We start from the raw sequence: 25,295 nt of genomic DNA, 5'->3' as shown, positions 1-25,295 counted from the left end.
CCTTATCCATATATCTGACAGGTAAACTATTCCATGTTCCCTAATGTCCCTATGTCTTAAACTTTCCTTTTAAGATTTGTATGATATATATTGTATTTAACTTATATTTTAATATATTTAACATGTATTGGTCAACCTGCCATCTAGGGGAAGGGGTGGGGGAAAGGAGGGGAAAAATTGGAACAAATGGTTTTGCAGTTGTCAATGCCGAAAAATTACTTATGCATATATCTTGTAAATAAAAAGCTATAATAAAAAAACCCCCTGAAAAATAAATAAATAAAAATTTAAAAAATATTTGTATGATGTACAAAAGGATTGAAAGTAATATGTTAATAGTACTTTTATTGTGGTAGTACTTAATTATTTCAGCTCAAAAATTTATCTTTTTCAGGAAGCCTATCTTAGCTTCTTTATCTTTCCCAGCAAGACATGTTGTCTCTTTTTAACTCATAATACTTTTTGTCTCATTTAATCTACTTTTAAATTGTACCTTGTGTGAACTATTTATATGTATTCCATTTTTCACCTATTAGACTGTAAGTCTCAAGAAGGCAAGAACTATATTTTAGTCCTATTTGACCTACAGCAGTAATGCTTAGAATAGATAGTTAACAGTTTAATGACTTAACTTTTGTTTAAAAGTCTCAATAAAGAGAACTTATGAACTAAAATATTTTTTCTATTAGAATAGGATTTTCACTCTAAAAAAATTATGTTTGTATGATAGGGTCTTACTGTTTGGTGACTTGTATTATGTTCTTAATTACATAGTCAAGGAAATTTGCTCTGGTTTCATTTTTGAACTTCTGTGATCTTTTCCTGTATGTCATTTAAATGCTATTGGGCAAATAAGTTGCCTTTCAATTAAGACCTCAGCCTTCTGGCACTCTCAAGGATAAATTTTTTCTAAGTAACTGAATTTTCTGGATATCTGAGAATTGACACCTTTAAGATCCCACATTTTTTTTTTAAATTTTCAATCAATATTTTTCAAAGAAATCTTTCTAAAATTCTGTTATTTTTATATATCTTTTCCAAAGGGCATATCAACTAACTCTCTCTCTCCCTCTCCCTCTCTCCCTCTCTCCCTCTCTCCCTCTCTCCCTCTCCCCCTCTCTCCCTCTCCCCTTCCCCCTCTCCCCCTCTCCCTCTCCCCCTCTCCCTCTCCCCCTCTCCCTCTCCCCCTCTCCCTCTCCCCCTCTCCCTCTCCCCCTCTCCCTCTCCCCCTCTCCCTCTCCCTCTCCCTCTCCCTCTCCCTCTCCCTCTCTCCCTCTCCCTCTCCCTCCTCCCTCTCCCTCTCCCTCTCCCTCTCCCTCTCCCTCTCTCTCTCTCTCTTCTCTCCTCTCTCTCTTTCTTTCTCTTTTTAATGACAGCCATTATTTTAAAACTCAATTATTGTGATACCTTCTTGGCTTATTGAGCTTATTTAGGGCTATTTGCTCCTATAATAAATAAAACATTCTCTGAATTCTTCTGTCTGCACTTTGTAGTTTTTTTGAACCCTCATTATCCATTGTTTCTTCTCATTGGCCATTGTGCTCACCTTTAACACTGATCTATTATTTATTAACCTTTTTTTTTTTAATGCACATAACTAAATTAGAACTATATATAAGTTAAAGATAAATTTTGATTCAGGACTCGAGGAACCCAGGGACTCTTGAGTAATGTGTTATCAATGTTGGCTGTACAGAAGTTTTTGTTTCCTTCTTGATTGTCAGCTGATTTTCTAGCAGTAGGATATTACTATAGTATTCTAAGAGTGATGTACTTGGAAAACCTTCATTAAAAATTTCATCCCTGAATTACAATCCCTGAAAAACCATATAGTGGCTCTTTCCATACCTGCTAAATTTAAAGGCAGTTAGGGAGTTGTCTGGTCAATCTAATAGGAAGGTGAAATTTAATTGCATTTTCCTGTGGAGGATATGGATTTGGCATTGGCACCTTTTGGAGAATGTTTTTGTGACTGATGATAATAAATTGATACTTCTGTAAGATATAAATGGACTTTCTTTGTGCTGGCATACAATGAATCCTGAGGGATTTCTGTACTACCATCATCTAACCATTAATGACTGCCTTAAAACAAGACACATGGGAACCTCATGGTCAGATGCCCTAGAAATGATGCCCCTGTTAGGCCAAAAGATAGCAACAGTTGGACAGTGATTGAATAGAGTGCCTGAACTGAGCTCTGGGAAGTTAGTTGTAGAGGAACCTAATGCTGTCAACTATGTAGCAGATATGGAAAGAGCCACTATATGTTTGAAGTGATGGGAGTTCCTTACCCTGGTTTATTGAAGTGTTGAAAGTTCATTCTGAAATTTATTTTTCTTTTCTTTCTTTCTTTTTTTTTTTTTTAGCTTTTTATTTTCAAAATACAGACATAGTTTTCAAATTCACTTTTGCAAAACTTTGTGTTCCAGAATTTTTCCTCCCTCCTATATGTTGAACATGTGTAATTTTTTTTACACATTTTCACAAGTATCTTGCTGTACAAGAAAAATCAGATCAAAAAGAAAAAAAATGAGAAAAAACAAAAAACAAGCAAACAACAATAAATAAAAATGGTGGAAATACTATATTGTGATCCATACTCAATCACCACGTTCTTCTCTCTGAATGCAGAAGGCTCTATCACAAGTCCATTGCAACTGGACTGAATCATCTTGCTGTTGAAAAGAGTTATGTCCATCAGATTTGATCATTGTATAATCTTCTTGTTGCTGTGTATAGTGTTCTCTTGGTTCTATTCATGAAGTCTTTTTTTTTTTTTTTTTCAACAACTTCAAGTTTGAGAGTTACAGAATTCAGCCTTTTTATCAGAAAACATATTTTTAAGAGTTCCTATACACCGCTCAATCAATAAGTGATTCTAATCTTCTAACAAAAGGATAATTTCTTAAGCAACAGCTGTTGCCTTATTAGCTAATCCAATTTCAAGAGTTTTAAAGTCTGACCTATCAAGAAAAGGGAATTTTGTGGGCAAAGTACTCTTTTTGAAGAGAGAAGATTATGCACCTGGTCCCTGTGCAGGAAGAGAAGCAAAGTGCTAAATACCATAATATAAGGGAGGAAGAAACCTGAATTTTCACTTTTATATTGCCATGAAACATTCAGATTGTGAGTGTATAATCTGATGTTGAGAATTGCTATCTATTTGGTAGCCAACCCCAAACCTGTTTCCCTTCTTGGAGGGTTCCAGGTTCTTATGGTAGTACTGTAAGATTTTAATGTTTATGTATATATCTCTGTAGGGTGAAATTGGGACTTACAGAATATCTTTCTAGCCTCTCCCAAATTTGTTTCCCTTTCTAAATGTTGTAAGCAAATTTTGATTTCAATAAGAATATTTTTCCTGTAGCATAATGAAACCCAAATCTCTGGAAAGAACTTTGAATTACAAGGACTTTAGGAATCTGTGGAAAATGGGAGGAGTATATTGATTATGGACTATGTACTATGACCCTTTCATGTATTTTACTGCACTGTTTATAAACTATTGAGTTGTTGCCTTCTTTTTAAAAAATTTCCTGTGTGGTAGAATAAAACAGGGCTTCTTAAACTTTTTCCACTTGCAACCTCTTCACCAGGAAATTTTTACATGGCCCTGAGTATATAAGTATATAAAATAGGTATACAAACCAAACATTTGCTGATAATACATCCCATTTTCACAAACCACAGTTTAAGAAGCTGGGGAATAAAGGATATCCTATATTTTATATATATGTTATTATCTTGGATACTTATATGGCATCTGAATGTATCCAGGATTGAAGGGAGACCTAGATATGAGCTTAATCTGGGATTTACCCAAAGAAGACTTTGGGTGGAGATATAAATCAAAAAGTTATTATGGGAGAGGGGAGCCTCTCAAAATTGAACCCAGTCTTTGTATGGTCTGAGATACTGAGCCATTAGCTACACTAAAATCAGTAAATTGGACAGATACTTCAGATAAAATAAAAATAGCAGGAATTACATTAATAGAATTTATAAATATTGTAATAAGGATCTCAGTGTAAGAAATCCCTTTAGATGTTAAGTATATTCATTAAAGATGAGTGGGGTTACATAGAAATCTATTCATGACAATTTGAGAGTTCATATTCTCAGATGTCATCTCATCTGAGTTACAGACTCAGATTCATTATTGGTAATTTAGTATATTTAATTCTGTTCCCCTCCTCCTTCCCCCTGGAAAAATCTAGGGGTATTTTATAGAACATTTGCACAAATACTTTGGGGCACATTTTTTCCAAAAATTGCATTTAAATTTAGACAAATAAAAAGTATTTTTGCAAAATTGAAGCATTTGAATATTTTTTTAAAATTACCTCTTTGAAAATTAAGATTTTATGATTATATAGTATATGATTTCTAGATTTTTTTTTAATTCTCATTTCCTAATATCTGCAGAATTTACATTTCCTTTCAAAGAATACTATACAAAATTTTTAGCTAATTGGGCCTTTTGGAGAGCCTTTTTTGCAGAGTTCCACAATAAGAAATATCATATTTTCAGAAAATTTCCCTATTATTGTTTGGTTTTCATTTCTAACCTTACGGTCTAGGAGTATTTTTTCTTAATGGGGGAAAACATAATTAAGAAAATTGTTAAATGTTATGTCTTTCTTTGCAGGCATCTCAACTCATAACATCATCGAACTGAAACTAAAACTACATTGTCCCTGGAGCACACCGCACCCTCTTTTCAAGGTACCAGAAATTTACATTCACTCTGAAATTGTAATCCTAGTCTTCATTGAAGGCATCACTGATTTTTCTGATGTTTGGTAAGCAGATATCTTAATTCTAAATGGTGTTTTGTAATTTAAAAGGTTAAATGAATTACATTAATGCAGTTATTTTTTGTCTGAGTTAATGTCTTGAAATTTAAAAATTAATAGCAAGAAAAATTCATGACTACAATATAAGAACCTTTAGCTAGTACTTCTACATATTTTAAATGTAAAGACATGAACATTTGACCACTGATATTGTAAATTAAACAGAGCTAATTTAATGAGCTTATTTATTGGTCAAATTGGTTTAAGAATTTGGGGAGTTTTTCTGCTTCAGATTGATTTCACCTGCTATTTGTACTTTTTTTTTTTTTTTCCAGTCTTTAGAACAGTGTTGAATTTATCTTAAAATGTGATTATAGTTCAACACTCATTATTTACCACTGGCAGCTTCTAATCATCCAAGCAAAAGAAAGAAGAGTTTTGCAAGAATTTGCATGACATTGAAAAATACTTATATCATCTCTTTTATGTGGACCCTAAAGCTCTTTACATGATTTAATTAACAGGAATGCTTTGTAAAACTTTTTTTTTTTTCTTTTTTAAGCACTTTCCTTCCAAAGTGCTAAAAGTTCTTTCTTTTTTGCCTAACTAAATTTCACAATTTAGTTTCCCTGTGTGGTAATTAGGGAACAAGTACTCTCCTTGAGGATGAGGAAGTACTAATAGCTCATATTACCATAATACTGAAGAGCTCAGAACATGTGATGTGAGTCGTACTCATATTGTACTCATTTTACAAAGGAAGAGATAGAGGATCCAAAAAGTAAAGTAACGTGGCGCAGATCATATACCTGGTTTTCAAACTCTCAAGTCCAAGGCTCTTTGAGCCATTTCCTGCAGCCTTTCCCAGAAAATTGAGACAGATTGATTAAAGAAATTTCAAAGAGCTCCAGGACAATGGATGGAGGCTGAGGGGGTGGGCAGTGAATTATATATGTAAAATTTTATTCCTTGGATTTGTCTAATACCTTTCTTCAAAGAATGTAGAGTGCTTTTATATTATCATAGCCTGCTATATATCTTTTAATTTACAAGGTTGCAGTAAACAATTCAAGCCTTTTGAAACTTATCACACTATTACTGTGACCATTACTCTTACTGAAGGGAAACTGAGGCACAGAGAAGTTAATTGCCCTAGAGTTATTGAATTAATAGTTGAACTAGAGCTGATGGAAAGATCCGCATTCCTGAAGATTAATTTTGCTGCTTTGATTTGGATTTATTGGTTACTATTTTACACTAGAGCTGATTTTTTTTTTTTTTTTTTTTTTAATAAATAGGATTCCAGTACTTGTTCATGTTGAATATGGTGACTAAAGTAATAATGTTTCTGAATAGGTGGCATATATCCTGAAGCTTCTTTGGGAGCAAAATAGTTAACAATTGTTACATTGATCCAAGTCTTTTTTTAGGCAGTAATATACTAGATATGCCAGATGCTACTTTAGTATCTCAAACAAATCATAAATATTGTATAGTGAATTATGTATATATACCTGGTTAAAACATTTTGTTGCAGAAGGAACAGTTTCTTTAAGTTTTACTTTCTGAGGAGTTGAATTGGAAGAAGGCAAAAAAGAGAAATTGAAAAAGTGATTAGAAAAGAAAATAAAGTATTCAGACTTTTAGATAAAAGAGGTATGTTTTCTTTAAAGTGAGTGCATAGTATGATAATAGGTTATTTTCTAGGTTGACCCAAATAAAATAAATCATTTTTAAAAATGGTAATGAATTATTATTGTTGTTTTTTAAAAATAGATTTATCTAACAAAAATTAAACTAGAAAAGATAAAATTCTATATCAGATACCAGGCATTAAATTAGTTTTACATGAGACTAATTTAAAATAACCAATTTTAAATTATTTAAAGTATTAAAATAACCAAAAGACCAGTCTTTTGACTGATAACAAAAAGTCTCAAACATCGTAGATCACTTCCAGTCATTATTTTTGTAAATGTTTTCCTGTAAGTGATTACTTCTTTAGTGCTGCTTTTTCTTTGTCTTTCATAACATGTTTGAGTTGCTAAGTATGTGCTGGTGTTTGTAACCACGAATCTCCCCCAAATAATGAAGCTTTATCTTCAATAGGAGCACATTTCTGGGAATGTTTAAGTAGTTAAACTTTGTTTTTCAGTCTTGGTACATAACCATGCTGCCCTAGTAATTCTTTCCTTGATAGGGTTTTCTTTCTTTTTCTTTCTTTCTTTCTTTCTTTCTTTCTTTCTTTCTTTCTTTCTTTCTTTCTTTCTTTCTTTCTTTCTTTCTTTCTTTCTTTCTTTCTTTCTTTTCTTTCTTTTCTTTCTTTTCTTTCTTTTCTTTCTTTTCTTTCTTTTCTTTCTTTTCTTTCTTTTCTTTCTTTTCTTTCTTTTCTTTCTTTTCTTTCTTTTCTTTCTTTTTAAGCTGAGACAGTTGGGATTATGTGACTTGTCCAGGGTCCCATAGCTAGGAAGTGTTAAGTGTTTGAGTCAGATTTGAACTCAGGTTCTCCTGACTTCAGGGCTGTTGCTCTATTCACTGTGCCACCTAGCTGCCCCAATGATATTGCTTTCATAGCAAATGCTTCAGGAAGTCATTATGTAAGGTGGATTGTAGTGGAATTGATTTTTTCATTGCTGCTGTTCTATCCATAAAGATTAGGCTAGTTTTTGGTGCTTATCATTGTTTCCAAATCTAGTAGTATTCCACTAATTTGCAGTCATCTGGAAAAGGCTTTTTTATAATATACTCAAAACTTTATCATACTTAGAGAGAAATCCCACAAATTGGAGAGTATGGGTAATTAGTGTTAAATTCCCAGAAATTGCCACAGAATTTATTGGAACTGTTTTTAATCTATTCAGCCAGTATGGATCATGGATTTAATTATGAGTTTAATACTCTATTTAAGGTTTCATTTTGAAGGAACTGTATCAAAATCTATTGGGGGTATTTTGGATAGAAGGAAATATTTAAGGTTTCTAACACCATTTTATCTGAACAGTAACTCTTGGAGGTAGGTACCATTATTATCATCATCTCCATTTTACAGATGAGGAACCTGAGGCTGAAATGTTAAGTGCCTTGTCCAAGGTCACACAAGCTAGTAAGTATCTAAGGTTACATTGAACTCAGGTCTTCTGGATTCTGGGTCCAGTGTTCTATCCATTGAGTTCTATCCATTCTACCTACCTGGCAGAATGAAAATGGGAAATATAATATTTTTATTGTTCTCTGAGGTAGTTTTGTATGGATGAAATCTCCTAAAACCTAAGGAGAAAAACACATATGCATCTGAGGAATCACTACCATAATAGGCTTCTTGAACTGGAAAAAAACAGAAATTGTTTATTTAAACCACCTGTGCAGGAGTCAGTCTCTGCTACAATATTTATAATAGGTGGTTATCCAGCTTCTCTTTGAAAATTGTTAGGGATGACTAAATAAATTCCGTTTTTATACATATCAAATTATTACCAAGTTTTGTTTATGTTGAGCCAAAAAGTGCCTTCCAAAAACTTCCAACTTTGCATAGGGTATTGCTCTCTTCTTCAAACTAATAGGTAATTTTTCTTATTAGTACTTTAAAGCTTCATTTGTTTTTTCTGTAACCTGTGTAACTTGTTCTTATAAGTAAGGTACTTATTAAGTCTGTGAGTAATGTTTATTCCAAATTGATTCTTCTAAAGTAAAGCAAGAACAATTTGTATTTCTTGTAGGTAACAAGATGGATGACATTAGTGTTTTACAGTGGAAATGATGCTTAATACTTTTTATATTTGTGTATCTAATGTGTTCCTGGGTCATTTCCTTTCGGTTTAACATTTAACTTTCCCTATCCACACAGAACTTGTTCAATTGTTGTGGCTGAATCAGAGAGATAGTTTGATATAAATTTTGATTGCTTTTCTTTGAGATTGGAGTTTGAAAAATATCAGTTATTTTGTAAAGGACACTAGGATGGTATTATTGATGATATCCAGTGAACCATTGTTATCAGTGACTTTGTGGTAGTTTTTTTGTCAATGTAATTTAAAAAATTAGATGTTTTGCCCATGTCTGCAGGCTTACTCCTTTACCACAAAGATTGAAATTCTCTGACACTTGAAGGTGAATGAAGCATTGTATTTGTGTGGACATGGCTAAATATACTTATTTAGTCTCTTGAGATAAGTCTGCCTTTCATGTATTCACAGTTATTCAGTACGTGTTGTTCACAACATCACCCAAAGTTCTTTAGGCATCTAGTTTGTCTCTATTTGGGAGCACATTTCATTTTTTATTTAAAAAATTTTTTTTGTGGAATTCATGAACTTTGTCTCTCATCTTTCTTTCATATATATTTTTTTAATTTGTAAAATTGAATCAGCCAGTCGTCGTGATATACTTTTTTTCTTTTTTCAACAAAATGCTGTGATACTGAATTAATGTTAGGAGTTGAGAAACCTTGATTTAAAAGAATTTTCAGGAGGGAATACATCTACAAATCTACAAAGATTGCATATAACACAGAACTTAGAAATATCAGCCTTCTTTTCCTCAGCCAATGGATGATTAAAGCTTTTCAAATAGAAAAGAATCAAAAGCATGTAATAGTACCAGAGAATTGACAAAGTTTTTTTGGTTATTTTAAATTAGATTGAAGTGTTCTATTTAGAGCATGTTAAAGGTTTTTACATTTATATTAAAAAAACTTTAAAATCAGTTGCCAATTCTTCATTTTACTCTAGTCTCTCTAGGACCTGTTAAGCTGTCAGAAAACCTCAAGCCATGTTTGCTGACTCATTTTGCTGGTTGAAAATCATATGTTGTCAGGTAGCATGAGTCTTAAAACTGATTTAAAGGGTGGGAAGTGGAATCTAAAGTTTGCATGAGAAGTTTTAAGTTTTAGGACTGTATATTTATGTTTGAATAATATAAAATTCCACAATATATCTGGAGCCAACTTATTAGCAAATTTGCATGGAAGCAAAGAGTAGTAGGTACCTTTATTTGTTCTTCATTTGAATGATGTTGGTGAGGTGTGTGGGTGTGTGTGTGTGTTCTATTCAAATTCATAAAAATTTTCACAAATCTGATTGTGTTTGAGAGTCTGGTAGCCTTTTATGGATGAAAAGGAAATATTCTAAAATTTATCAATTAAATTACATGAATTTCTTTGTGAGTAGGAGTAGTACTTTTATTTTTGAAGCTAGCAAGAGTAAGAATGAATTCTCTTGAGCTAGTGGGGAAAGCCTTTGGATTTCATTGCTAACAAATAAAGTTAAACTCAGTAGGTTTTGTTTATTTCATTTCAGTTCTGTTTAGGATTTCAACATTTTCCAGGGTTATCTTTTATTGGGAGGTCCCACTTCAGAAAGGCCAACATAGCTTCAGAGTAGGTTAGGTTAGGGTTGAACATTCTAGGCAACTATTAAAATATTCACTGTCCTTTTCCATCCTAAGCAGAGGTTTTTGTACATATAGAAGTTGTTGATAGCAACAGGCTGGCTTTGGTCAGCACAAACTAAAATGGTTATCTTCAGTCCATATAACTTTCTAAATTTGGAAATTAATTTAGAGAGTTCATTCTCTGGGCTACTGAAAGCATAGTTCGGTTTTTAATAGCATATGGGTAGATTGTGGATCAAATAATTTTGCCTTTATTTTATTTTAAGTATGTGTTCTGTATGTGGGGCCAAGGACTCATTCTGTCTATGAAATTGATTTTTATTTCCAAAGAAAAATACCCTTAAAAGATTTTCTTGAGAAAATGCAAGTTTTGTTTTGGCAAGTCAGGGGAAAAACATCTTTAGAACTCAAGGCTAATATTTGAAACTATTAAGATGACAGTCTTTTTTTTTTTTCTTTTTCTTTTCTTTTTTTTTTTCCCCTTCCCTCTGAGGCTGGGGTTAAGTGACTTGCCCAGGGTCACACAGCTAGGAAGTGTTAAATGTCTGAGACCAGATTTGAACTTGGGTCCTCCTGAATTCAAGGCTGGTGCTCTATCTACTGCGTCACCTAGCTGCCCCAAGATAACAGTCTTTAACAGAGATTGTTGCTTATATCTGTGACCTAAGGAGTTTTTGTTGTGTAATGATTTAATGTGTGTCTGTGAGTAAACAAGGTCATGTTTATACTTAATTTCAACAGAGATATCTTTATTTTTTCAGTCTTGGATGTGTTTGACTGAGAGATATATAATATTTTCTTTGTTGCTTGCTTCCTGTCTTTAATCAGGGAAACAAAATAAATATTCTTGACATTTTCATAAAATTAGCACATAATTTTATTCCTCACTGTAGAATTGCTCAATTAATTTGCTAGTAGCAATTTTCCATTTACATTCCATAGTCTAGATGTCCAGATTTGCTCCTTACCTGTGTATGAGCTGAACTATCTATATTTCATTTCTTTAGAGAGGGGGTGTGTGTGTGTGTGTGTTATAAGTCCTTTTGAGTACCTAAAACAGTTTAGCAGGAAGGCCACAAAAAATGAGCAATATTGCCCTTGCATTTTTTTTTTATGAATGAATTCTAATTTGATCAGAAATAACATTTTTCAAAGTACTCTTTCCTCATTAGATGAAGATCTCTTCAGTTTTAAACCACTCAAATAATAACCAGACTCAAAGCCTTATATCTGTTCTTATTCTTCTCTTCTCCTTCAGTGCCACTTCTGCTTTTGATAACATTTCTATTGAATAATCTGTTTCAGTCTATTTCTCATGATGTTGTACATTAAAATGTGCATAACACTTTGCTTGCAGTAAATAAGCCAAACTAATCTTAGACAACATGAATATGAACTCATATTGTTTATACTTTTTCTATCGTCAACATCAAGGAAAGGAAACAGCTTAAGTTGAGACTCTGTGTTTTCTGTCAACTTAAGCACCAGATTCTTAGAAATGAAAGTGTTGATACACCTATTAATAGCCTTGAAAGCTCAATTTGCTCTCAGCTTCTTAAAAATCTTAAGAATAGAATTCTCTTGATATTTGTTAAATGAAAATAAAATTTCCAGTAATTAAAATTTGCATTATGAGTATTTAGGAAGTATGTAGACAATTTACAATTCTCAAATATGCATCAGTGCGAATTATTGTGCTCCACTGACTAAAGTAAAATAGCAAAAATGAAATCTGTCATTGTAGAACATGTGGACATTGAAAATTTTTTATTTTGAAACTTTGAAAAGGCTGCAAATATAGGCAGCTTATAATATATCAAGTAGACCTAAAACATCAACCAATTAAATGGTTAAACATATTTTTAATGAAGTGGCCCACTCACAGGCTAGAATTGGGCTATTTTCCTTGTTGGGTAGGTAACACCAATTTTATCTGAATACTGGCAATTACATATCTCCTCTATAATTTATCTTTTTATTTTCTTTTCCTTACAACTTTTAGGTAGAACTTTAGACTTCATAGCACTGAATTAACCTGCACTGAAAGCTGTTTACCTGCAGTTGTTCACTTTTGTTGAAAGTGAACATGTCTCAAGTTCAAGTTCAGAACCCATCAGCTGCTCTCTCAGGGAGCCAAATACTGAACAAGAACCAGTCTACTATCTCACAGCCTTTGATGAGTATTCCTTCTACTACTAGCTCTCTGCCCTCTGAAAATGCAGGTAGACCTATTCAAAACTCTGCTTTACCCTCTGCATCTATTACATCCACCAGTGCAGCTGCAGGTAAGCATATGAATCCAAGTGTCTTCTATTTCAACTGTTTTCTTAGCCTGTTTTATAACCTGATAAGTAGTTTGAAGATATAGAGAGCAGTGGCAAAAGTTACTTCAAGAAGCCACCTCCTGTCCTTTATCCTTGAAGTAAAATACCATCCAGACATTAGATTGTTAGACCCTTTTTAAAAGGAAAGATTTCAAAGTTGTTTAAAGAAAAAAAAGAACCAATGTCACCAGAAATAGTCCCTTATAAAAGGTTGGTTACCAGAAGGATTTGATAGTGTAGTTTTAGGGATTCCTTACTGGATAGAAAATCTTGTCACTTAAAAAAAAAAAAAAAAAAAAAAAAAAAAAAAGTTTCTCCTGGAATTGACAGCTCTTATATGTGAGCAGAACCCTTTTTTATGTTTTTGGGAGAAATTACCCCAAACGAAGGGTCTGTAGCATTTTATAGACAAAATAGAGACCCCATGGCATCTATGCATTTTGATTATAGACAAGCAAGTTTAAGTGCAGAGGATAGATAATGCATTTCAGAGACAACAATGCAATGTAAAACCAGCAGAATGTGAGGAAAGTGGTCAAGAAAAAAAATTAAAAAGAATTTCCAGAGTCTCAACTCTGTTCTAGGAAAGCAAAAAATCTGCTGAAGATAACCCATGTAATGGTAAGGTAACACCAGAAACATTCAAACTTAAGAAAATCTCCCAACAAATCTAACAAATTAGATATCTCTTGGTACCTCTGTACCAGAGTCAGTTAACTATGACTGAAGCCCTTTGAAATCCGTCTCTTAGATCCTGCATCTTTCCTCACATTTCCTCCTTTCTCTCTCTATTCCTTTGCTTTATCAGTCTATTCTATGAGTATTCCCTTTATTTCCTTCTCCCTCTCTCATCTGCATGGCTTCTTCTGTGTTAGCTCTAGCCTTCCTTGAGCTAGCTCACCAAATATTATTATTCTTGACTTTGTCACATTCCCCAAATGATTCATTTCCCACCAAATTTTGCCATGTAAGAGGGTCTTAAAAGGAAAAGACAAAGGATTTCATGCCTTTGGCATCTTTTACTTTCTCTTCTGACATAATCTTGTGCCTTAATCTCGTTAACTTCATAAATTCCTCAAGCAATCCATGGCTGTGTGTCACTTAGTATAATTATCAGCATTAGTTATTAAATCTGTGAGTAGAAGCCTCTAGGGGGAAAATCTGGAGGTGCCCCTAGAATGAGAAATTTCTGAAAAATGGCGAGCACAGTGCCGATTTAGAGGTGGCACTAGCATGTTGCTTGTCATGAAACAGCAGAATAGGTGATGCACTAAGCGGTGAGTCTTTGCTAAAAAGACTTCTTTATCCTTCCATTGTTTGGTTACAATGGCTGATCTATATCTTGCTTGCTGCGTGCTTTAGTTTTTCTACTAAAACTCCTATTCTCTCTCCTTTGAAGATACATCTTCTAGATCAACTATCTTTAACTGGTTCAGAAAAGACACAGAGGTCTCTTCAGTAGCCACATGTCTCCTACTATAGGGCCTATGGTTTTACATTGCTTCATCTGTGAATACTCAGAACTTCAATTTGCTTTCCCTTGATTTTCGTATCCCTGGGAAAGCATCATTCTTACATACCAGCAGTTGACTTCAATGCTCTTACATTATTTTTCAGTTCCTTCTAACATGGCAAACCCCAAAGAGAAAACCCCAATGTGTCTTGTGAATGAGTTAGCCCGTTTCAACAAGATTCAGCCTGAGTATAAGCTTTTGAGTGAGCAAGGTCCAGCTCACTCTAAGGTAAATATTGTCCATACTGCTTGTGCATTTATAATCACCAGGAATGTTTTCTCTTACTATTGTAAGTGATGCTGTGATACAAGAGTATTTTCAAGCTATTAAGAGAGTGTCAGTGACATGAAGTAATAAAGCAGTTTCTTAGATGGATTTTTGACAAGTTTCTTTCTTTTTCATCCTTGTAGAGTTGGGTCAAAGGAAATGTGTACTTGGATTTTAGGGATTGGAACCATTTGTTTTTTTCAAAAGTTTCAATGAATAAACTTTGTGGTTAGAATTCTGACTATCTTTAATTACTTTTTGTCTAAGAGCAATCAGTGTTTCCAGTGTGGAATATCCAGGCCCTTGGTCTCTCCTCCTCACTACTGTGCCTGCCTTTTGGTCATGTCATTTCTTATTAGCACTTGTACCATAGGCAGGGAAGGGAGAGGAGGGGATGAAGAAAATAGTTTCGTTTAACAAGTGACACCTCTGGTAAAAGGTTTGAAGAAAAATGGTGAACTAGTTGGCAAAATTAGTGTTTTAGATTATCTGTGGATTTTAGGTATTCATATCCCTATTTCCACAAATAATGGAAATTTGACCATCTTGTTGAATTTTAATCGTTTGTTTTAGCTACATACCAGTACTTTAATCTACTAAACTTGGCTCAGAGTTTGTTATAAATTGTATGTGCTTGAAAGTTATACCTATCTCATTTCCCCATTACTGTGGTTTTAGCATTTTAACATTTGGAGAGAATGAACAAGAAGATAAAGAATTGAGACACTGGTTTTCTGCTATTAGGATTTTCCACAAAGTTGAAATAATATAGGGCAAGTTATTTAACTTCTCTGTGCCTCATTTCCTTGACATGTAGGAACCTCAAATAAAGCATTTTATTGTTGAAATTCGGCGTTTTTCTTGGTATTTTGTCAACAGCAGGTCTAAGGAATTTCACATTTAAGCAAGATGGAAATTTATACTTCCTATAAAGTCAGTTACAACACAAAATTTGGGCATAATTTTATTTTTTTAATCGTCATATTTGAAAGGCAGTTAGCTTATATAACTAATGTCTCTCCTACAGGATTTTTCTTTGCAGACTTTAACTTTGGGATTCCCTTTATTAACTACTTTGCTTATTTTGGCCAGGGTGGTGGGGAGAGAAGATACTATGTATGTTGTCAAAAAGACAGGTATCCATTGTTAATGGGCAAAAACCTTTTGGGACTTTCTTGGTTAAGAGATATAAGACATGATTCTTTGAACACCCAGTTTTCCAGGTCTGCTCTAACAGTTTGGTGTTTTGCCTTTGCCCTTAATAGGGCCAATGAGTTTTAGGTACTTTTAACTCTACCAAAAGTGAGATTTAAACTTCAGTACCAGCACTAGCTATGAAATACCACAAGGATGAAACTATCTCTTTAATAACACAACAGAATCCAACAGAATGGAAGCAGCGCTGGATGGGGAAGTCCTGGAGAGAGATGAGACTGTTAATGAAATTAACTTTTCTTTTTAGTCCTTACCCCTTCAATGCCTTTCCATGCAAGGATCACCAAAATGACCCTGGGATTTCATAGCTGTTGCAGATTGCTGCTGTTTGCCTTGCCAGGCCAGCCTGGATTATGAGTTTATGCTGTTGGCACTTAAATGATTATTAACCTCAGGAACTGCAGCAAAAATATAGGAGACACCTGATGTTTCAAGGGGGGTGAAGGATTCTTTAATTTTTTTCCCCTGGTAGTGGAAGCTCTGCACTGAGGGAATCCTGAAGTTAAGACCTGCAAGAAAAATCAACAATGAAGGCAAGTTGCCCCCACCCCCTTAAGGCCTACCAGCTTTTATGTTTTCTACACAATAGAATTGGCTATTGCCCCTTAAAACTAGTTTTAGGCAAGAGGGTTTTTTGTTTTGTTTTTTTAGTTGTGGGATGAAAAAAAATAAGGAAATATTTTCATTGTTATTGCTAAATTCTGAAGTATATATGAAGAGTTTTTTATTTAACATGATGTAAAATTTAGTGATGATATTAATAGCATCATCTTATTTGAGAGAGTGGGTATGCATGATGGGGTCAGTTTTGCACTTAAAAAGGAAGAAAGAAGCTTGCCACCATGGTGGTAGATAAAACTTAGGATGAGCTGTTTCAGCACCTACTCGTGATTAAAGTTATCAGAGTCTTAAGAGAGAACTTTGTTTATGGTGCATTTGATTTTTGTGAAAATCCAAAATACCTATAGATGCTACGGTTTTGGTTCTTTTGCACCGAATTTTTAAGGAAAGTATTAGGCAAAAGTTATAATTTGTTCCTAGATTGGTTCAAATCCTAAATTGGTTCAAATATAAATATATATATATCACCATCATTAAAACAAAGCATCAAAACAAACATTTTCTTATTGTTTGTGACAGCTTTGTCTAAAGTTGAAAATTCTGTAACATGATAAATGATTATAAGAACTTATTCATAAGATTTATATTTTCTGAATGATCAGAGTCTAGGATTTAAACCCATGGGACAATATTTTTATCTCCTCTTTCCCCCCCTTTACTTTCATCCAGTTTTCAGGGGTATAGTTCTTTTTCCATGGCATATTATTCTCTTTTTAGCCATTGACTTTTTTTTTCCTTAAAAAAAAAAAAAAAGGGGTTGGGGGAGAAGGATACATGGAAAAATTCATGGTCCTTTTGGCCTTGGCAGTAAAGTCCAAATGATAATGTTCCAAATTATATCACACTTCAAGGACTGAGAACTCACCATTTTCACGTGTAGGTGTTTACGGTGCAGCTGACACTTGGAGACCAACACTGGGAAGCTGAAGGAACTAGTATTAAAAAAGCCCAACACTCAGCTGCTGCCAAAGCTTTGGAAGGAACAAAATTTCCCAAACCAACAGCCCGCCCCATTCGTAGCGAAGGAAGGAATCCAGGTATTATGCGTGGGCCAAGACAGGTTCCTTTCAAAAGTGTGTCTAGAGGTACCCATTTAGTATGTATATGAATATTGCTTAACTAATGTTATTGAAAGCACAGATAACCTATCAATGACAAACTTTACATTTAGAAAACCTTTATCTTAATCTAGAAGCCTCTTGTTTGTATAGTATTCGAGTATACTAGTATAATTAGTAATACATAAATCTTGAGTCCATCAAATAAATTGTCTCTTTGCACCTAGAGATAATTTCAAGGAAGTTTATTAGTATTATTTTTTCCTTTAAATTCTACACTCCTAATGCTATTTGGTTTTTTATATTACAGTATATTCTGATGGCTTGATACAACTAAAATTACCTAGTTTTTTCCTACACACCAGACTTGTAGTGACCACAAAAAAAAACCCAATTGGAAGCTCAGGTAGAATGGGGGAGATAGTGATAATTAAATTTAAAATTTGGTTGTGTTTATAATTAGCATTACCTCTTGCAATCAGCAGCAGTCCCATGATTTTCATTCTTATTGTCATAATATTTGATGAAAATCTATTTTGGATCAAGTAATTTTTTTTTTAATGAGTGTTTGTCATTGATGGTGTTTTTCTGTGGCTGTTGTAAATTAGGTATTCTTAAATGTTATTTAGACACTGGGTTTTTTTTTTTTAATATCTAAAGCTTATTTTCTTTGATGACTTTTCAGAGGTTTGTAAAATTTTTGGAATTTTCTTTATTTTTTTTTTTAATTACATGTGAAAACAATTATTTAACATTTTTTTAAAAACAATTTTGAATTCCAAATTCTCTTCCACTCTTCCTTCTCTCTCCTGTATTAAGAAGGAAAGCAATTAAAAGTTATATATGTCCAGTCATGCAAAACATTTCCATGTTAGTCATATTGTAAAAGAAAATATAGACCAATCCCCCCCCAGAGAAATATAGAGAAAGCAAAATAACAGTATGCTTCAGTCTACATTCAGATTCCATCAGTTCTTTTTCTAGATATAGATAGCTTTTTTCTTCATAGGTCCTGCAGAATTGTCTTCAATCTTTGTATGACTGGGATTAGCTAAATCATTTAGTGATCATTGTACAGTATTGATGTTCTTGTGTACAATGTTCTCCTGGTTTTGCTCACTTAACTTTTCATCAGTTCATGTCAAGTCTTTTCAGGTTTTTTTCAGAAAGCATCCTACTTGTATTTCTTATAGTACAATAGTATTCCATCACAGTCATATACTACAACTTGTTCAGCTATTCCTCAGTTGATGGTCATTCACTCTGTCCAATTCTTTGCCACCATAAAAAGTGTTTCTATAAATACTTTTATATACGTAGGGTCTTTTCTTTTCTTCCCCTTTCCCTCCTCCCCCCAACAATCTCTTTGAGATCCAGATCTAGTACTGATATTGCTGGATCAAAGGATGATTATGCGTATTCCAAATTATTCTTCATAATGATTGGATCAGTTTATAAGTCCACCAAAAGTGTGTTAGTGTTCTGATTTTCTCACATCCTCTCCAGTATTTGTCATTTGGAAAAAGAAACCTTTTGGAAAAAAATAGCATATATTTCTAAAGACAGTAATTTTGATATTGACTGAAATTATACTTATCTCTGTTATACAAAGATTGGACTTCTTTTCTTCTTTGTCTAAAAAGTAATACTGTAAGTCAAATACCATTATAAATAGCACAAGATGAAAATCTCTGTATAACAAACATGGCCCAGATGACCCCATTATCTCAAATAATAGCTATATTAGAATTCATAAAAAACTTAGATTGTTCTTGAATTTAATCTTGAGCTTCTCTTATAAGCATCTGTTGTCGGAACAGTAGAGGTGATAGTCTTATTACATTAAGTGCTATTTAGTCCAACATCTGGAATAATGTGTTCTTTTTTAGATTGAACATTTTAGGAAGAATTTGGATAAATTGGAATGTGTCCAGGGAGGGTGATCAGGATAATGAGGGGGTCTTGAAACTATTTTTTGTGACTTAAGACAGATGGTGTGTGCATGTTTAGCATTGAGGCAAGAGAATTTAGGGGCATCTATTCAGTCTCCTCATATATTTGAGGTAAGAGAGTAAATTTATGTTTCTTGTTTACAGAGGAAAGAATGATGAATACAAACGAAATTTTAGTTAATTACGACAGCAAAATTCTGAGATAGCAAGATACTGTGGTAATGTGATTTGACTTACAGTAAAACTTAAAATTCAAATATTTAGCCCTGTATATATCATTAATTTCTGAAATTGGTAAGCAATATATGTTAATTTGCTGACATACTAATAAAGCTTTCTGACACTAACTCTGTGTGGAGAAATCATATTATAATTACTCTTGTTTCTTGACTTGAGGTAATTATGGTTGAAGTCTTCATATCTTGAATGTAATTAGCATACAGCATGCCATTTTTGATGACTTAATAAAATTATTTTAAGGTTGAGAATAATTCTTTTTGATGTTTTGTATTACAGACAGTGTAACCCCAACAGTGGAACTAAATGCACTTTGCATGAAACTTGGAAAAAAACCAATGTACAAGCCTGTTGATCCTTACACAAGAATGCAGTCCACCTATAACTATAATATGAGAGGAGGTGCCTATCCCCCACGGTATGTTTCTTTAGATAAGTCATTTATCCTGTATTCTTGAAAATAAAAATAAACCTTGAGATAAGATAGTGTAGATAAGACAGTATCTTACCTTAATTTGAAATCCATTTTCTGAATACTTTTTTGAAAGTATCATCTTGTCACTCTTACAAAAATTGGCTTTGGAAGGAGCATGTGTGTTCTAACTAGTCTTTGTAAAGCTCACCTCCATTGTGCCTGACTTTCATGATTATAAATCTCATTTGAAATCTTATAAATAAATCTTATAAATTTGAAATCAATAAACACCAAAAGCTCTTTGCATTTACTAAATCTTTAATCATTATTTATTACATTTGGATCTCTAAATGGTATGCTTCAGGGTACAGAGAATAATTTAGCATGTTTTTTGTTTTGTTTTGGGAAGCAGTTTGAATTAAGTCACTTGCCCAGGGTCACACAGCTATATGTTTTAAGTGTCTGAGGCCAAATTTGAACTCAAGTCCTCCTGACTCCAGGGCCAATGCTCTATACACCACATCATCTAGCTGCCCCTGATTTAATTTAACATAAAAATGACTTAAAAAACTTCTAGTTGTCAACAAAAAACAGTATCAATTTCTACTTAAATCAATACCATTAAGTTTAAGCAGTGTCTAGTAGTTCATTCAACCTTTAGGCTAAGCCATTTTAAAAGATGGTTCCTAAAACTAAATCATCTAGTAATGAATAGAGAAGTACAGAGATCAGGCTTCTTTTTTTAAAAACTGTGTTCCAAGGAAATTATGATTTATGCTTGGCATTTTCGAAGTATTTTGCGTAAATTCTCTCAGCGTCATGCAAGGTAGGGATTACTCTTAGCCTCTCCCCGCCCCCCCTTTTTTAAAATTACTATTATTATTATTATTATACTGAATGACTTCAAGGCACAGCATTATACAGCATTCAGAAATTATATGGATTGGGAATCAGAAGACTTGGTTCAAATCCAGTCTCTTCTGTTTACTATCTGTAATGATCTTTGGCAATTGACATTCACCTCTCTGGGTCTCTATTTTCTCTGTTTTAAAAAGAAAAAAGAGGAGGGGGGTTAGACTACTTAGTCTCTGAGGTCCCTTTTAGCCCCAAATCTATGATCCTGGATTGAAAAATAAAAACAAATTTAGGATCTGAAAGGACCAGTTCAGTGGTGGAGATTAAGGGAGCATTTATCTCTTTGGTTTTTTCCTCAAGTTACTAGATCCTAAAGCACTGAGGATTAGTAAATAGATTTTAAATTTTCATTTGTTTTAATTGTTTTACAAGAAATGGTTCACTAAATTCCAGAGAGCTTTAGACTTGAGTTCCTTACTGTTTATACTGTCTAGTGGTTCTGCCTCACCTTAAATTTCTAAGGTCTTTTATAATGTCCATATAAAATCCTTACTATTAATTTAACAGGTTGGTGACCATAAAGAATGAAATTATTTTCTTAAATATGAGTCAGAAGAAATCTCAGAAATGTAACTCTCCTTCTCATACTTATTTCCTGATTATTTTTTTCTGTAGGTACTTTTACCCATTTCCTGTCCCACCTTTACTTTATCAAGTTGAACTTTCCATTGGAGGACAACAATTTAATGGGAAAGGACGAACAAGACAGGCAGCAAAACATGATGCAGCTGCAAAGGCACTGAAAATCTTGCAGAATGAGCCCCTGCCTGAGAAACCAGAGGTAAGAAACTCATTAACATTTTTGTCCATTTATCTTTTCCTAATCTACTTTGCTGTTATGCATTTGCCCTCTGAAAAATGTTAATAGTTTCTTAGTACTAATAAAAAACTTTGAAATTTTGGCCCTTTGTTTCCTTCATTATATTTCTGGTATTTTTGTGGCATATTCCTAAACTTAAATACTGTAAACTTAAGAGTATAATCTTTCGTGTGGTTCACAAGGGAGTTATGAATGGTTAATATATTCTTATGTAGTAAAAGGCTATTTTTACCTGTTAAATCCTCTTGTGATTTAGTGCTATTATATTTATTTAACATGTTGTCAGATATAACCACAGAAAAAATTTTTAGATGTTTCTAAGACTGACACTTGGTCTTAGAAAAGATTTTCTTTGTGTAGGAAAATACTTTTTACTGGTTTTGGGGAGAGGGGGGCAGGAGGAGAGGAAGATTCATCCATGACTGTTTGTGATCGCAGATGAGTAGAAACAAGATTGACATGATAGGGTTGGTTTTTAGTTGTTTGATTTGTACTGCTATTTTCCAATAACATGTTCTTAAGGAATTTATTTGCTTTCCTCCTTTTTGAGGACAAAATAAGATGCTAAAGCAAGAGGAGGAAGGATTTTGGTTATGCAAAAGTAATTCCTGACAATATTATAAAAATACTATTACCAAAGAAATTGTAAATCTGATTTCTGTGAGGAAGCTTTCATTTATCTAGCATAACTTAGTAAAATGAGGGTCACAATATCTGTACTACCTATCTTATATAAAGTTTTTGTCAGGCTCAAATGACATAATATAGATAAAGCACTTTAAAATGTTATAGAAATATTTTTCGTTATTATTCTCTACTTATAGATCATACTAAAGTTAGTAAGACTGAAAAGAAACAGGCATTTTTTAGCCTCTTTTCAACAGGGAAGTGATTTAAGTAAAACTCAGCAATCTGAAATACAGTGAGTTTTTGGGGCAGGCATATTAGAGTTCCTTTTGCTATCTGTCTGTCATAATATTGTTGAAAAAGGAGCAAAATGATTTTTAATACATTTGTATCTCTTAAATATGGTGACATAACTTTGATGAAAACAAGCCTATTAAATTAGAACATCCTTAAGATTAATATGCAATTACTTTTCTTATATATAATCAATGTATTTTAAATTGATTTATGCTTTTTATAGATTGGATCATAATGGCATAAAGGCTTATGCTTGTAAAATTAGTAGTGTTCTGACTTTTTATGAAAGGCATATTTTTAATGTGTTGTTAATGAAAATAATTTTTTCAAAGTGTAATTAAGGGTCTCCATAGAGCTATATTAAGGCAATTGAATAAAATTAAAGGTTCCTTCAGAAGGTGGTAAGTGCCACTTGTATATATTATTGCTATATAAATTTTCAAAGTTAAGTCTATTGCACATGATAAAAACTTGATATAATACAGTTAACTTCTAATGGGAAAATGGATATACTATTACTAACATCAGCATTACAAAGGACTTTTATGACATTTAATTTTTTTAAAAAAAATTTATTGGTATTTTTGTTTTTACATCATACTATTTCCCAAATATATCCTTTACTTCCCCTTGTAGCAAAGATAACATCAACTGGAAAGCAGTTTTATGGGAATTGGGTTTAGTCCAATTTTTTATCATATATCACAGTATGTTCAAAATGAATATGTGACATGAATATAAAAGATATAATGCATTTTAAAAATTAGAAGAAAAAAACATAAAATACTTTTCATAGCTATGCCCAAGAGTTCTTGACTAAACAATGGCTAGAATCCATTACAAAAGATAAAATATATAATTTCTATAAAATGAAATTAAAAACTTTTGTATAAGCAAAACTAGAATAGAATAAGGAGGAAAGCTATTGATGGGGGTGAAATTCTTTGTATCTTAGAATATCTGAAAAAGATCTACTATTCCCAGATAAATGCCCGTAGATGAAGAACAAGAGCCATTCATCAATAGATAGGAACAAACTATAATAATCTTGACCCCAAAGAAGAGATATGAGGAAGCACTTAGGCACTTCTTTGTAGAAGCTAGATAATTTGGGTATGGAATATTGCATATAATAACAGCCTTTTTCATTATATAAGCTTTGCTGAAGTATTTTTTTTTTCTCTTTTAAATGTTTTGTATTATAAGGAATGTCTTTCAGGGTGAAGTAGGAAGGAGGAAATTAGAAAATGTAAATGATGTGTAAACAACTTGCCAATAAAAATTAAAAATAAAAAAAGTCTCTATCCTTTGACCCAGAGAACTCATAACTTAAGGGGCTTAAAGACAGACAAAAGTCCTATATGAACCAAAAAAATACAATATGGCAGCTTGGTAGTAGAGTGGATAAAGCACTCAGTTAGAAGTCAAGAAGAAACCTGTATTCAAATGTGGCCTCAGATATTTAACTAACCATATGACTTTGGGTTAGTCTATTAGTCTTAATTCCCTTATCTCTAAAATGGTGATTATAATATGATTTATCCTCCTCCCATAACTATCCAATAATTAGGATCAAATAAGATAATATTTGGCAAGTGCTTAGCACAGTGCCTGGAACATAGTAGATATTGTATTTATCATCATCATCAAATTTATGTTACCATTTATGGTATTTGCAAATAAATGGAAGTCAAGTAAATGTTAATGGTTAAACAGATTGTGGTATACAATTACATTGGATATTATCGTGTCCTAAAGAAACAGTGAACATGAAGAATACTTGAAGGGAGAACTTCTAGAATTGATGCCAAGTGAAGAAGGCAAAACCAAGAAAACACCAGTGATTACAACAATGTAAACAAGAGAAGATGAACAAAATCTCTAAAAATTGCAATTATTATGATCACATTTGACTTTAAAGAAGAGATTTAAAAATGTATCTCTTCTTTTCTGAGACTATAATAGGAAAACACTATACTGGAAGTCTTTTTTTTTTTTTAAAAATATTTAATTTTTTTTCCCCTTAATTGCATATAAATAAAATTTTTTAAACTTTCTTTTTAACATTCTCTTATTAAAATTTTGTGTTCCAAATTCTTTCAGCTTCCCTCCCCTTACCTTTCCCTAATAAGACAAGCAATTTGATATTTGTTATACATGTGTAGTCATATAAAACATTTTCATATTACCCATATTGCAGAAGAAAATGCAGACCAAAAAACAAGAATAGTAAAGAAAGCTTGAAAAGTATGCATCAGTCTGTGGAGGTGGATAACATTTTTCATCATAAGTCCTTCAGAATTGTTTGGGATCATTGTATTGCTAAAAATAGCTAAGTTGATTCACAGTTAATAATCATACAATATTGCCATTATTGTGTACAATGTTTAGATTTTGCTCATATCTCTTTGCATCAGTTCATATAGGACTTCCCAGACTTTTCCAAAAGCTTCCTGCTTATCATTTCTAATAATACAATCATCTATCACAACTTGTTCAGCTGTTCCCTAATTGATGGGTATTCCTTCAATTTCTAATTTTTTGCTATCATAAAAAAAGTTTCTATAAATATTTTTGTACATATAGGTTCTTTTAATTTTTAAAATCTCTTTGGGATACAGACCTGGTAGTGGTATTGCTGGTTATATATTTTTATTTACAATTTTATATTCCTTTGGGCATAGTTTCAAATTGTTTTCCAGAATGGTTGGATCAGTTCATGGCTCCACCAACAGCACATTGGTGTCTTAAGTTTTTCTTCTTCCTCTCCAACATTTGTCATTTCCCTTTTCTATCATGCTAACCAATCTGATAGGTGTTAGCTGGTACTTCAGAGTTGTTTTAGT

At 32.9% G+C, this 25,295-nt stretch overlaps 1 protein-coding gene across 12 annotated transcripts in view; it reads left to right on the top strand.

Annotated features, from left to right (window-relative positions):
* Positions 1–25,295, top strand: part of STAU1 (staufen double-stranded RNA binding protein 1) — a 58,953-nt gene that overhangs the window by 11,673 nt on the left and 21,985 nt on the right. For 2 of the 12 annotated variants that reach the window (XM_074288562.1, XM_074288560.1), the window contains exons 2-7: positions 4,652–4,728; positions 12,190–12,472; positions 14,129–14,253; positions 17,009–17,165; positions 19,655–19,793; positions 21,321–21,486. In XM_074288562.1, coding sequence (XP_074144663.1) covers positions 12,274–12,472; positions 14,129–14,253; positions 17,009–17,165; positions 19,655–19,793; positions 21,321–21,486 — 786 coding nt within the window. In that variant the 5' untranslated portion in view covers positions 4,652–4,728; positions 12,190–12,273. Of the gene's footprint in view, positions 1–4,651; positions 4,806–7,848; positions 7,903–9,526; positions 9,612–12,189; positions 12,473–14,128; positions 14,254–17,008; positions 17,214–19,654; positions 19,794–21,320; positions 21,487–25,295 lie in introns of those variants that run through there. The other 10 variants (XM_074288559.1, XM_074288555.1, XM_074288557.1 and 7 more) reach the window with 9 other exon arrangements.

This window comes from Sminthopsis crassicaudata, chromosome 2 (assembly GCF_048593235.1).
Source record: "Sminthopsis crassicaudata isolate SCR6 chromosome 2, ASM4859323v1, whole genome shotgun sequence".
In the NCBI taxonomy this organism is placed as follows: domain Eukaryota; kingdom Metazoa; phylum Chordata; class Mammalia; order Dasyuromorphia; family Dasyuridae; genus Sminthopsis; species Sminthopsis crassicaudata.
Note: the sequence above shows the minus strand (reverse complement) of the source record. Positions and strands in the feature narration are given on the sequence as shown.